At 53.4% G+C, this 13,145-nt stretch overlaps 1 protein-coding gene across 3 annotated transcripts; it reads left to right on the forward strand.

Moving 5' to 3' along the window:
• Positions 1-10,100: 10,100 nt before the first annotated feature.
• On the forward strand, positions 10,101-12,256 carry LOC121108851. Of its 3 annotated transcripts, none has more exons than XR_005843490.1 (4): positions 10,320-10,562; positions 10,889-10,948; positions 11,913-11,987; positions 12,183-12,256. XR_005843490.1 is itself a non-coding variant. In XM_040656998.2 (3 exons), the coding sequence occupies exons 1-3, from the start codon at positions 10,491-10,493 to the stop codon at positions 11,135-11,137; spliced, it is 234 nt and encodes a 77-aa protein (XP_040512932.1). In that variant the 5' UTR covers positions 10,101-10,490; the 3' UTR covers positions 11,138-11,305. The 3 variants fall into 3 exon arrangements, 1 of the variants encoding a protein (XP_040512932.1); XR_005843491.1 differs by lacking the exon at positions 10,320-10,562 and adding an exon at positions 10,569-10,772; XM_040656998.2 differs by lacking the exons at positions 11,913-11,987; positions 12,183-12,256 and adding an exon at positions 11,036-11,305 and having other exon boundaries at positions 10,101-10,562.
• The last annotated feature ends 889 nt before the right edge of the window (positions 12,257-13,145 follow it).

The raw sequence follows: 13,145 nt of genomic DNA on the forward strand, positions 1-13,145 counted from the left end.
GGGTATGGCGGGCCGAGGCAGGGCGAGGCAGAGCGAGGCGGGGCTGGCCGAGGCGTGGCGAGGCGGGAAGAGGCTGGGCGCGGTGGGGCGAGGCAGGGCAAAGTGGGGTGGCGCGAGGCGTGGCGGTGCGAAACGGGGCGGGGCGAGTCTGGGCAAGGCGAGGCGAAGCGGGGTGTGGCGGGGCAAGCCGGGGCCAGTCGAGGCGAGGTGAGGCGAGGCGGAGCGAGGCGGGGCAGGGCGAGGCGCGACGAGGGGGGCAGGGCGCTGCGGGGCGAGGCGGGCTGAGGCGAGAAGGGGTGAGACCGGACTAGGCGGGGACGAGGCGGGGCGAGGCGGGGTGAGGCGGGGCGAGGAGAGGCGGGGCGGGGCAGGGCAGTGCGAGGCAAGGCAAGGCGAGGCGAGGCGAGGCGAGGCCAGACGTTGTGAGGCGGGGCGAGGCAGGGCGAGGTGAGGCAAAGCAGGGCTAGGCAAGGCGGAGCAAGGCGGGGCAAGGCGGGGCATGGTGGGGTGAGGGGAAACAAAACGGAGCGAGTTGGGGCGAGGCAGGGCTAGGCGAAGCAGGGCAGGGCAGGGTGTGGCAGGGCGAGGCGAGTCAAGGCAGGGCGAGGCGGGGCAAGGCAAGGCCTGGCGGGGCGAGGCGAGGCGGGGCAAGGCGGGGCTAGGCAGGGTGGAGCGAGGCGAGGCGGGGCAAGGCGGGGAGAGGCGGGGTGGGGTGAGGTGTGGCAAGGCGGGGCGAGACAGGGTGAGGCTACAAGAGGCGAGGCGAGGCGATTCAAATGCGAGCAGAGGCAAGGCGAGGCGGGGCGAGACGAGGGGAGGAGAGGCAAGGCGAGGCGATGCCAAGGCAAGGAGAGGCGAGGCAAGGCAGGGCGAGGTGGGGCGAGGCGAGGTGACACGAGGCGGGGCAAGACAGGGTAAGACAGGGTAAGGCGGGGCAAGGCAGGGTGGGGAGAGGCGGGCCGAGGCGTGGCGAGGCAGGGCGATGCGGGGTGAGGCGGGGCGAGGTGGGGCAAGGCGAGGTGAGGTGAAGCAGGGCGGGGCGGGGTGAAGCAGGGCTGGGCGAGGCGGGGTGAGACGGGGCGAGGCGAGGTGAGGCGGGGCGGGGAGAGGCGGGGCGAGGCAGGGAAGGGTGGGGCGAGGCGAGGCAAGGCGGGGCAAGGTGGGTGAGGCGGGGGTGTCGAGGCGAGGCGGGGGTGGGTCGAGGCGGGGCGAGTCGGGGCGTGGCAAGGCGTTCCAGGTTGAGGCAAGGCCTGGCAAAGCAAGGCGAGGCGGGGAGAGACGGGGCCAGGCGGGGCGAGGCGGGGTGAGGCAGGTCGAGGCGGGGCGGGGAGGGGCAGGACAAGGGGGAGCGAGGCGTGGCGTGGCGTTGCGAGGCGTGGTGTTGCGAGGCAGGGCAAGGCGAGGAGGGGCGGGGCGAGTCAGGGTGAGGCAGGGCGAGGCGAGGCGGGGCGAGGCAAGGCAAGGCGAGGTGAGTTTGAAGGTCCGTTTGAAGGCCATTTCTCTGTAATGCTTTCACTGTTGGTTCCAATCAAGATGTGGCCGTTGTATGATGTAAGTTTGTGGTTGGTGTGAAGCTGGGAGGAATGTTGACTGCCTTGGGGGTTGAGAGGCCCTGCAGCAAGATGTGGAGAAATGTGAGGGTGGTCCCCATCTGCATGAAGAAGAGCAAGCGCTGCGTTCTGCACCTGGGATGCGGCAGCCCTGGCTGTAGGTACAGAGTGGGGGGGCGAGGGGCTGGAGGTCAGCCCTGCCAAAAGGGAGGGATCTGGGCGTTGTGGTTGCTGACAACTTGAATCTGAGCTGGCAGTGTGCCCTGGGCACAGGGTTTGAGTTTGGGTGGTCCTTTGGGGAGCCAGAAGTTGGACTTGATGGTCCCTGTGTGTCCCTTCCAACTCAGGATATTCTATGATTCTGTGATATCCGTGGTTTGCCTAGGAAATCCCTGATGGTTTTTTCTGTCCATTTTTCATGGCATAGTGAGCTGTGAGAAGTGAAGGAATGGCAGTGCGTGCTTAACCGGGCTGCGTAGCAAGCAGGTCCGGTGGGCTGCCGTATAAGAATGCATCCAGACTTCCAAATCACCTCCTTTAAGAAGGCCGAATACTCTTTCAGTGATTGTTCTGGGCAGCTCACACCACTGGGTGTATAATTCATTTCACTTGGAATTTCAGAGTCAGACATAAATGTTATTATCCGCTTTAGAGAAAGAAGTGAGAGGCTGAACTGATATTTGGAAAAATGAAAAATGTTTAAAATGTTTTTGCAAAATAAGCCCTCAGCAAACAGTCGTCCTGTTCCACTTTTGGCCAGTCTCAGATGCTTGTCTTCCAGAATGTCTGCGTGTGGATGAATCGCAACAGGATCCTGGGAATTTTTAAGAAAGGGAGGAAGGAGGACCCGGGGAACTACAGGCCGGTGAGCCTCACCTCTGTGCCTGGGAAAATCATGGAGCAGATCCTCCTAGGAGCTATGTTAAGGCAGCACATGAGACAAAGAGATCTGAGACAGCCAGCATGGCTTCACCAAGAGCAGATTGTGCCTGACCAATCTGGTGGCCTTCTGTAGTGGAGTGATAGCTTTGGTCGACGGGGGAAGGGCAGTGGATGTCATCTACCTGGACTTCTACACAGCCTTTGACATGGTCCCTCAGCACATCCTTCTCTCTAAATTAAAGAGGTATAGATTGGAAGGATGGACTGTTCAGTGGAGTAGGAATTGGCTGGCTGGACACAGCCAAAGGGTTGTGACAAATGGTTTTGTGCCAGGGTGGAGGCTGATCACAAGCAGTGTCCCTCAGGGGTTGGTCTTGGGACCGGTGCTCCTCAGCATCTTCATCAGGGACACAGACAATGGCATCGAGTGCACCCTCAGCAAGTTTGCAGATGATACAAACTGGGCAGTGCAGTCGATAGTCTGGAAGGAAGGGAAGCCATCCAGAGGGACCTGGACAGGCTGGAGAGGCTGCTGGTGTCCCATCCCTGGAGGCATTCAAGGCCAAGCTACCCATGTTTGCCTTCTGTAGTTATCAGTGGGGCAAGAGGAAAATAAAGAGTACAGTGAAGTACAGAGTGCTTTTCTTGTATTGTTCAACTGCAAGTTCCTGTTTTCTCCAAGGCAAAAAGAATTCTGAGCTCAGCAAAAACAATTAAGGCAGTCATTTTAAGTATTAATTTCTGATGATGGTGGCTGCCTGTGTTCGGAGGTCACACTTAGTTGAAGCACACTGCGCCTGTGGAAATTCTGCTGAGCAATTAGCAAAAATACCCTTGTCATTAGGAAGAAACAAGAACACTGTTCTCCATAAAGTAATCAGTGGCGTTTCAGCAAGTGACACCTCTTTGTTTTACAGGAGAAAAAAACTACAGATGAGCCTAACATATTAATTAACTGAGAACAAAACGTTAGGAAGGACAAGACTGTGCTTGAGTTTTCCCAGTAATGAGTGCCTGAATTCCAGAGTGGGTTTCTGAATCTTTGTTTCATCCTACGGGTCCTATGAAGGACTGTGCCTTCATTGTAATCTGCATCAGAAATGCCTCCTTTCTCAGGGCAAATCCAGCCATTGGATTAAGGGCAAAAATAATGTGCAGAGTAGGACTTCTATAGTACTCTATATTATAGAACTCTAAAGACAGACTATAATACTCTATATTACAGGGACTCTAAATACAGAATGCTGTTGTTTTGTTTTGTTTTGTTTGATTTTTAATCTCTTTGAACAGCCAGATCAAGTAGCTGAGAAGCCTCGTTCCAGCTTTTCTGTAAAACTTGAGTCATGAGGAGTGCTTTCTCTAACAGTGGTAGTGTTGGGACACACGCTTCTCTTTTTGCCACAGACTGAGCATTGTTCTCTCTCCTTCTTCATATCTTGCAGGAAAGATTGTTTCACGTGTAATGAAAAGCTAGTGTCCAGAAGATCACTGCGGCCAGATGGCAATTTTGATGCCCTCGTCAGTAAGACTTGTCCAAGCCCTGATGTATGTGAAGCTCATCAGGAGGGAATGCTAGCAAGAATCAGCTAACACAATAGCAGCAAGCTTTCAGTGACAGCGTTCACGAAGGGTGACGATTCAGGCTGGGAGCAGGTATGTCATCACCTGACTTGACCACATGTAACTTGATGCTAGAAGTACACCACGTCCTCCCTCCCTGCATGGCACGAGATTGCCTTTGGAGGAGAAGAGAGCAGCCAAAGTAACTTCTGTGTGCTGACTAGAGAGAGAAAACTTGGTGTCACTCCTTGCAAGTCCTGTGGCAGCCAGATATTGAGATAGCCACTCACAGGTAGCATGTCTTTGGTATCAGGGTGTAAGAGAATGAACTCTGTAGGAGCGCTGCTGTCATAGGCCACCAAGGGCCCGGGATGCCTGGCTGAAATTTGATGTTGCAGATACCTAGGTGTCACTGGAATCCATGGAGTTGACACAGTCCTCTGATGGCTGGATTTCTGCTTGCTAAGGGTATTCCTTTTGGTTTCTTGGCTTTTCAGGTGATTTTTGCTTTGCTTTCCTTGGCTTTTTAGTACTTCCTCCTTCTGTTATTGCTCCTGGCTTTGTTTTGCTTTGCTCTTTGGTTTTTCTTTTGTATGTTTGCCTTGCATTGCTCGAGAATTTTCGTTTCTTCCTTCTCTTCAGTGCTAAGCATTGGTGAGTGTTTTTCTCTTTGTACTGTGTTTGGCGTCTTTGGTTTGCCACGATATACACGAGTAAAGCACATGAATGGAATACAGTATCGTGACTTGTTTTAATTGCTTTGTTTTCCTCGTTTGGTTTTGTTTCCCCTGTTGCTTTTCAGTAGTGCGCCTTTTGCTTTGCTTTCCATTGTCTTTGTGTCTGGTTGGTTTTTTTGGTTCTTTGTTTTCATTACCTGCTCCTTTCTTTGCATTAGTTTCTTCCTCCCAGAGGAGAGCATTCCTTGCCTTTTCAGAGGATGGTTCTTGGCTTTGCTTGGAGTTTCTCCCTTGCTCTTCATTCTTAGTTGCCTTACCTGGCTATGTCTTCCTTGTCCCCTTGCCCCAGCCTTGCTCTTCCTTTGCCTTCACTTACCTGATGTGCTCTCTCCCTTGATTGTTCTGTTCTGTCTGTTCCTTTCTGGCTTCTTGAACTGCAGCCTCCTCTCTGGGCTTTCCTGCCGTGCTTGATGCATTTGCAGCTCCTTGGAGTTTCCCAGGTGGGTCCACACCTCCTGGGCCTCCTTGCCTCTTCCCTTGTGGTGCTCTTGTGGCTTTTTCTCCAGCTGGCTGGATCCATGTGGGCCTATTGCCCTGTTTTCTCGGCATTGGTGTATGTAGATTGTTCTCTGTCATCTTCCCAGGCCTAGATGCTGAGTTTTTGCCTCTTCCAGACTCTGTTGTCATCTTTGCTTTTCCGTGAGAGTGTATTCTGTTCTGTTAGCGTTGGTTGCTTGTTTTTGAATTTGGTGTTTGTTGTTGTTTCATTTATTGTTATTGGCTTTCTTTGATGTGCTTGGGGTTTTTTTTTGTTCTTTTTTTCAGTTTGGTGCTCTTTTTTTCTTTGCACTGTATTTTTTTCCTAGTAGGGTTTCTTTTCCTTTCTCTTCTACTAGAAATTTTAGCTCCTAACACTAATCCAAATGTATAAACTGAAAGTCTGAACTCTAAATCACAAAGATGTGTGGTTTACATGGGAACTGTATAATCACAGCCTGACCCCCTGTTTGACCACCTGAGGCAAGTGCTGAGTCAGCTGCAGGGGCACAGGTGATGGCAGTTTCACCTGAGTGACCGGAAGGGGTGGACCCTGGCTGCAGCCCTGCTAGACACCATGTAAGGGCTGACTCCCAAGGAGGAAGGATCTCTCTCTGGAGGTCACCCTTAGTGGAGCCCTTCTGCGTGCCCAGGATACAGGTAAGCTTGTTATTTCATTCCTCCTTTGGAAACGCGATCATCTCTCTGGTCCTTTACCTATTTGCCGTATAATCTGCTTGCCATACACACAGGTAATGTTTAACCCTCCTAATGGGTAGCCCTTAAGCCTTTTCTGTTAACGCAACAGGGATGGTGTTAGCCCTCATCAAGTAAGGGCCACCCTTAGTCCTAACACCAAAGGGTAGCCCTTAACCATAACCAAAATGGGAATCTTTCGCTCTAATGCGATGTGGTAACTGTTCACCTGTCACTGAAGGGAAGCCCTTCATCCTAACCTACTATGGTAACTCTTCATCCTAAACGCTAGCCTCTAACAGTAACCTTTAAGCCAATCCTTAGGGGTTTTCCTGAAGCCTTTGCACTGACTGAAATTAGTAGTATTTCCACGTGAAGCCTTATCTAATCCAGTAACCCGCCAATCTGATGCCAAAGGGTAACAGTCCGCAGTTAGTAGTAAGACTAAATAGTAGCACTTAACCGTAATCCAGCAGGGGATGAGACCGAGCTTGTCTTCTGCCAGGGCTGCTCTCAGCCCCAGGGCACGGCGAGCGGCTGCGGGCAGTGCATCTCCCAGCTGAGGTGCCTGTCAACATCTGCCAGCTGTCCTTGTGGACGGCCTGTCATCGTCATGGAAACTGATTGTAACAGCACAAAGGTTCCAGGAGCGTGGGTGATGTCACCTGTGACATCCTCTGGGGGGCCTGGAGCCGCCCCTTGTTTGGCCTTGCAGCCCATCAAGCCAAAGCCTGCTGTCCTGCACGTGGTCCCACTGGGCAGAAACTCTTGGGACGTAGGAAGGTTCAGGGGAGGGGACAGATGCCTGAGGGCATTCTTTGATTCCATCCCAAGAGTTGTCTTTGTCTTTGTTCTTTCCATGTCATGTGGTTTTTCTTTGCTTATCCTTTTGCTATTTAACATCTTTTCTTTCTTTTATGCTTCTTTCTCTGTTGCTTTGCATTGCACTGCTTTGGTTGTTTGTTGGGTTTTTTCTTCTTTTCAGGCCAAGCCCCAGGGGCTGCTTGGGCAATGTCCTCACTTGGAGGGGGAGGCTGGGTTTCCCATCTGGGGGCTTCATGCACAAATAGCAAGGAAAACTCAGACACAGAGCAATCCTAAGCAAAGGCACGCCTTTTCTGAGACACTGTCTCAAGCCCCCTGAGCTCTTTTTTCCTACGAGGTAACTCCCCTGCTTTTTTCCATCTCTTATTACAACAAGAGAGATTTCCATCGCTCTTACAACAGCTCGCCAAATAATGTTCTTACCCACAGAAGCTGTCCCTTTTCTCAGTAAGAGTCGCTTGAATCCCAGGCTGATTCCCTAAAACCAAGTGTAATTTTTCTCCTTCCCAGAAACCAGTCACCAACAGAAGTTGTCCTGTTAGCCCACATCCACCAAAAATCTCTCAAATACACTATTCTTACAGCCAAACCAGACCATTTTTTTGTTCAATTGCAGTGCACTTACGGACCGTATTTCTAGTCTTGTTCCTGCTGAGGTAGTGGTAAAGAAACCCCAGTCTGCCTGACAGCAATACATTGCTTAGAGTAAAGCTGCTGGAGCACGCAAAATGCTGTCAGGCGTCCAAGCTGAGCAACAGACTTCATTCCTGAATTGCACAGCTACCAGTAGAAGTGACCTCCACGCTGTTTGGCCTGTCCAAGGAGTTCACACAGCTGAGTACCCCCATTTCTACACAGAGTGGTATCCCCCGTCGGCTATCAGCTGCTACTGTAAGCCTTTCTGCTGCTTGAAGCCAGAGGGGCCTGACCCAGCTGGCCCTTAGGGACCTCCTTTGACCCAGGCCTCCAACGGAAGTGTACCACTGGTTAACCCAGAATGGCAACTGTAGACCAAGGCTATCACAGGCACAGTTTTCCCTTGCCCAGGGGGTGGAAGGGATTCAGTCCAGTAAATGAAGATGGAACTGCTTACCCCTTTGTGAGGAAGAGGGCTCACACCATACTAAACAAGAGCAGAATTTGAAGCAGTGATCCTTCCCTTGGGGCAGCCAGCCCTGAAATGAGGTGAGGGAGGGGTGGAACCAGGCTGCACCCCTTTGTCATCCAGGTGAATTGCTTCCCTCTTTTTGCTCCTGAGCAGAACAAGATTTGATGAGGAGGAAAGCCTGTGAAGTCCAAAAAGACTGCTTTCCTACTTCCTTCCCGTTTGTGTTAGCTGGCTGTCACAGAGTTACCTAGATCAGTGTATGCCTGTGGCGGGGCAGTGGGCCTGTTTTCCTGTGTTTGGCTTCCTTGCTTTGCCGTGATGCTGTCTTGAGTTCATGTGCTGGACTCTTGTATTTCATGTCTTTGTTTTACTTTGCTCTGTTTTCCTTGTTGTTTGCCGTTCTTTTGTCAGTCTTGCTTTATTGCTGCTCCTGTGTTGCAATACCTTTGTTTTGTTCAGATGTGGTGAGTGATACTTTTCCCTTTCCCATTCTTGGAACTCTTTTCTCCCTCCTTCAGGGTGTTCCTCTTTGTTTCTCGGCTTTTCAGGTGATTTTGCTTTGCCTTCCTTGGCTTTTTGGTCCTTCCTCTTTTGGTTCTTCTTCGTGGATTTGCTTTCCTTTTGTATATTTGCCTTCCTTGTGAATTTCCCTTATTTTCCGTGCTAAGCACTGTGCGAAGTTCAGGGGTGGGAAAAGGTACCGAGGTGCATGGATATGTAGAAGAAAAGCTCTCCTGCTGTTGCTGAGAGGTGATCCGAAGGAGGCCTCCCGAACAAGCACCACAAAGGCAGCTTGCTTCTCCAGATGCTGCAGCATAAGCTCGTATTCCTTGTGGAGGACTCCGTTGTGCATCTGCAGGAGCTGCTTTGGCATGGAGGATTTTGTGGAGTTGCTGCCAGTCGTTGACAGATTGACAGTCTTGAGCTGTCAATCTGAAGAAGTGCAAACAGATGCGGACAAAGGAGAGTCAATGCGGTGTATTGAAAAAACATGCAAGGACATGACGCATAAGTTGCCAGGTTTTGTGGGAAGGTCATATAGCGTACCTCCCCATATTTATTTTTCAGACATCATCCTCCGTGCTAGTGAGGCTTTATCTGCTTGGTTTTTCAGGGCAAGTTTCACATTCAGGGATATCCTGTGCAGTAGCGTCCTTGTTGCAGACCCTGTTTCTGTATTGCGTCTCTTCTGGGCCCGCTGAGCAAGAAGAAATTCCTTCTTGAGGTTGTCAAGGCACTATGAAAGTTTTCCGGCAAAGCTGTGGATGCCCCGTCCGTGGAGGTGTTCAAGGCCTGGTTGGGTGGCGTCCTGGGCTGCCTGGCCCAGTGGGTGGCATCGCTGCGCACAGTGGTGGGGTTGGACGTACCACTTGTTTAACGTCCCCTCCAAGCCAGGGCATTCTATGGTGCTGTGATTCTACGATGTAAGTGTGACAAGCGTCAGCTGTGGTTTTCTGTAGGTGTCAGGGAATGGTCCCCCACGGTGATGGTGCCCAGAGCAAGGGACAGAGCTCTGCGCCTACCCTGGGAGGACTCTCACCCTCCTGAGCTGCCCAACAGGATGTGCTCCCTGGGGGAGGTGGCTGCACTGCAGCTTCGCTGCCACGGTTTGCGCCCAAATAGCCCCTGCTCTCCCCAGCAGAGGTGCCCCAAGCAGCGACCCCAGGCAGCCCTGGTGCAGCGCATCACAAGACAAGGGGCACACGGGGAGCCTCCTACCCAGCATCACGAGGCCGTGAAGTCGCAGTGCCCCACCTTGCTGTGCTGAGCCGTGAGGTCATAACGCCCATCTGTGACGTCTGTCCCGAGCTACAGGATCACTGTGTGCCTGCCTCGACAGCAGCACTTGCTGTGGCTGCAGCAGCTGTGGTGGCAGCATGGCACGAGTGTAGGGGTCCGTGGCCCCTGTCCGTCTCGTTGTCGTCCTCCTCCTTACCGCCGTGTGTTCCCGGGAGAGCTTTGCTGCTCCGTGGCGAGCACCGGGAGCAGGTGGGTGGGCAGAGAGGGGGCCAAAAGTGAGCAGCACTGGGGGCCAAAAGTCAGGCTGTATCCCCGTGGTGCCAGAGCACGGTTCCCTGGGGCCTGCTTTCCATGGTGGTCCGATGGTGATGGGCAGCACCTCAGGGGCCAGGAAAGAGCCCGTGGCAGCTCTGCTCCCCAGGGCTGGTTCCAGCCGTTGTCGGGCCGTGACTTGGCCTCTTGCTGGCTGGAGCACAGCCTTCATCCTGGGAGTTGTCGTAGGGGGGAAGTTTTAGAGGATGTGTGCTGGGAAAAGCTGTGAGCGTTTCTGACCCAGCCTCATGGCACTCCCCGTAGTCGAATGCCAGTATTCAGCACAGCCCTGGCCCGCGGCCCAGAGGAAGAGACAGGCATGGTTTCCTCCAGTGTGACCTTCCTTTGTGTACGTGAGAGATCTCCCAGTAAGAAAGCCCCGAGGGGCTGTATCTTCTTCCACGCGGTCCATGAGGCATGTGGAGAGAGTATTTTGTGAGCTGCCGGGGTGCCAGCCAACAGGTCCTCCTGGCTGCTCTGCAACTTTGGAAATCACGGCCCGAGTCTTTCTTCCGTGCCGTTACCTGACCCACCTCCTGCTACTAAGGGAGAAGATGGCAACATGCAATGGGAACTAGTCTCGTCTGTTCTTCTTGATTCTAGATGGCGCCTTTGGTGTTCCGTTTCCGGATGGTCGCCTGGATCCGGATTTTGTGCCTCAGGGGAAACCCAGAGGTAAGTTGTGAGCGTGTGTTTCCTCAACGGCAGAACGATGCATGCCCTAACTGTTGGTAATTTTACTGAAGATGCTGTCAAGGTCTTCCTAATGTGCTTACACCTTGAAGGGCTTGCACAGATAAGTCCTAAGTGTTTGGTTAGTTGGAGAGCTGCCACATATGAGTGGGATGGTTACCCCTGCCATCAGCTGAGAGCACCCAGGCCTTGGTATGTGGGTCATTCCCTGACCCAGCGCCAGACCCTGCAGGTCACTCAGGAAATGTAGGCCCCAGTGTGCAGTGGAAGCTCTTCTCACCTGTGTCTGATCCCGCTTGTGCCTGCAGGCCCTCTTGGTCAATCAACAGCGTGGAATCGTGTCCCTGAGCCCGGTGTGGATGCTGGAGGTAAGTCTCCAGTCTTCATTTTCTCGATATTTGTTCCTATTTGGTTGTGATGGTTCAGCAGTGGTTCGTCTTTTCATTGGCCAGCGGGTTCTTCTCTGTGAGAAGCATGGGTGTTTACGATTTCTTGGGCGCTCCATGCTCCCAGTGTGGTGTTGGCTTGGCCTTTGTGCATCCGAGGCCCCCCAGTAATGAAGCCTCAAGGGGATGAGTGTTCTTCGGTGAGGTCCCTGAGAGTCCTTTCACGTGGCCTGGAGAGACTCTTTGGAATGCTGCTTCAGCAGCTTTCCAAAGCCAACAGGTCAGCTGGCTTGTGTGCCCCTCTGGATCTTTCATGCCGCGCCCGCATGGCAGGTGATTACCGGAAGCCCCTTCCAGACGCTGCTGGTTCCTAAGGAAGAGGGAGATCACAGCGTGCAGTGGAACGTTTCTCATGTGCCCTCGATTACAGCTGTGTCTCCAGGCAGTGGCTTGTCAAAGTCTCAGTTTAATCAGGTCCACGAGACTCAGTGCAGTCTCGTAGGTAGATCAGCAAAAGGGGGGAGCACTTAGGTTTTCATGTTGTTTCCAAGTGAAGTGTGTCTTCGTACTCCCTTTGCAGAAGAGAAGGGAGGATGTGGGTCAGGATGAGTGGGTGTGCGTGGCGTGCTTTGCCTTGCAAAGGTGTCTTTGCCAGCCACTCCAGCCGTGAGGTGTTCGAGTGCCTTCTGCAGAGCCAGCAGGCAGGGTTCAGTTGAGTGTGAAGCTGGGTCGAGCTGCGGGAGAGCTTTCCTCTGGGCAGCTCCACACGTGGCTAGTTTTGCCACAATTGCTGGTGCCACTGCAGGCACCCGGGGACTGTTGCAAAGATGCTCCTGAGTGGAAGGGAGAGAACAGTGTCATGAAGGAGTCCCCTGTTTTGATTGCCTCCTCTGTCATTCTGGCCGCAAGAATGTTTAATGAGAGTTGCTGTGTGCTGTGTTTGCAGGTGTGACTGGAGGTGTAGGTGATCCAGCTTCCCCTCTGCGATCCAGGATGCGTGGGAGTCCGTCATCTCACATGGGTATGTCATGGCTCTGTAGATCCTTTGTGACAGCTGACAGCGCAAAGGCCAAACGTCAGCCAGGTCTCTCGGCAGATGTGAGAGCGTAGTCCTGCGTGGTGTATGTCCTTGCACTGCGCGATCCCCTGCTATGCTCGGCAGCCGCAGTTATGCCGCTGTGTGTGATGGAAACTTTTTGTGGACCTTTGGTTGCAGAAGTGCGGCCAGGGAAGGCGTTGCCAAGTCCTCAGCTCTTTCCTGTGCTGGAGCCCCGCTGGAATCCCCAGGGGTAAGTAGTTTATCTTTACTGACTTCACTGACTCCCCGTGATCTTCCAAACTTCCGGCACAGGCGATGTAGCTTCCTACGTTGTGTTAGGTCCGGAAAGAGGAAAGGATACATCTAGAAGAGGGAGATACTCCCCGAGGTTATCTCCTGGGCTAAAGGAACTCCTGAAGGAAATGGAGAAGGCAGCGCGTGGTGGGTATACTTGAGTGTGTTCGCTGTGAGACTTGGGAAGCTGAGGTCTGATATGCATGGGTGGATAAGCTGTAGCCTGCACGGCAGGAAGGATCTCTCAGAGCCGCGGTGTGGTGGTGTTCCGTGTAAGACCTTGCAGGCACTGTCAAGCTCCAGAGATGGTCTGCTGGCACTTCTGCATCCAGCCAAGACCCCTGAGACAGCTGCTCGCCCAGCACGACCGTAACTCGTCAGAGCTGCTTTGTGCAGACATTGGCACCCAGATGGCAGCAAGTGGCGAGTGCTGTGCTCCTGTTTGAACAAAGCCCTCTGTGCTGCTGAGCAAGTTCAAGGCAGGAGGAGCATCCCAAGCAGGGGTGGCTGTCTTTGCTAATGCTGGAAACGAGGTGGAGATGGTGATTCTGGAGATGGTTCTGCCGGAGCTTGAATTTGAGCGTGCAGGTGCCTGGCTGTGATGGGTGGAACAGGGATGGTGGTGATGGTCCCAGCCCCGGTGCGTGAGGGCCCTGGCCCAGGGGCCTTATTCCTCAGGAGGCTGTGAGAGGTTTTGGCACCCTCCAATTCCTGGGAGGGCCCAAATGCCCTTGGGCAGCGGAGGGGGGTCGCAGTGGCTTTGGGGGGCCGGGACCTGCAGACTTTGCCTGAGCTCAGGGTAGGAGAAGCTCAGTTCCTGATGAGAGGACGTCGCATCCAATGGTA

Source organism: Gallus gallus, unplaced genomic scaffold, assembly GCF_016699485.2.
Source record: "Gallus gallus isolate bGalGal1 unplaced genomic scaffold, bGalGal1.mat.broiler.GRCg7b scaffold_42, whole genome shotgun sequence".
NCBI lineage: Eukaryota > Metazoa > Chordata > Aves > Galliformes > Phasianidae > Gallus > Gallus gallus.

Coding starts and splice junctions, on each gene's coding strand:
- LOC121108851 (XM_040656998.2), top strand. CDS start 10,491: ATGGCGCCTTTGGTGTTCCGTTTCCGGATGGTCGCCTGGATCCGGATT. Junction 10,563..10,888: donor GCCTCAGGGGAAACCCAGAG/GTAAGTTGTGAG, acceptor TTGTGCCTGCAG/GCCCTCTTGGTCAATCAACA. Junction 10,949..11,035: donor GCCCGGTGTGGATGCTGGAG/GTAAGTCTCCAG, acceptor ATTGGCCAGCGG/GTTCTTCTCTGTGAGAAGCA.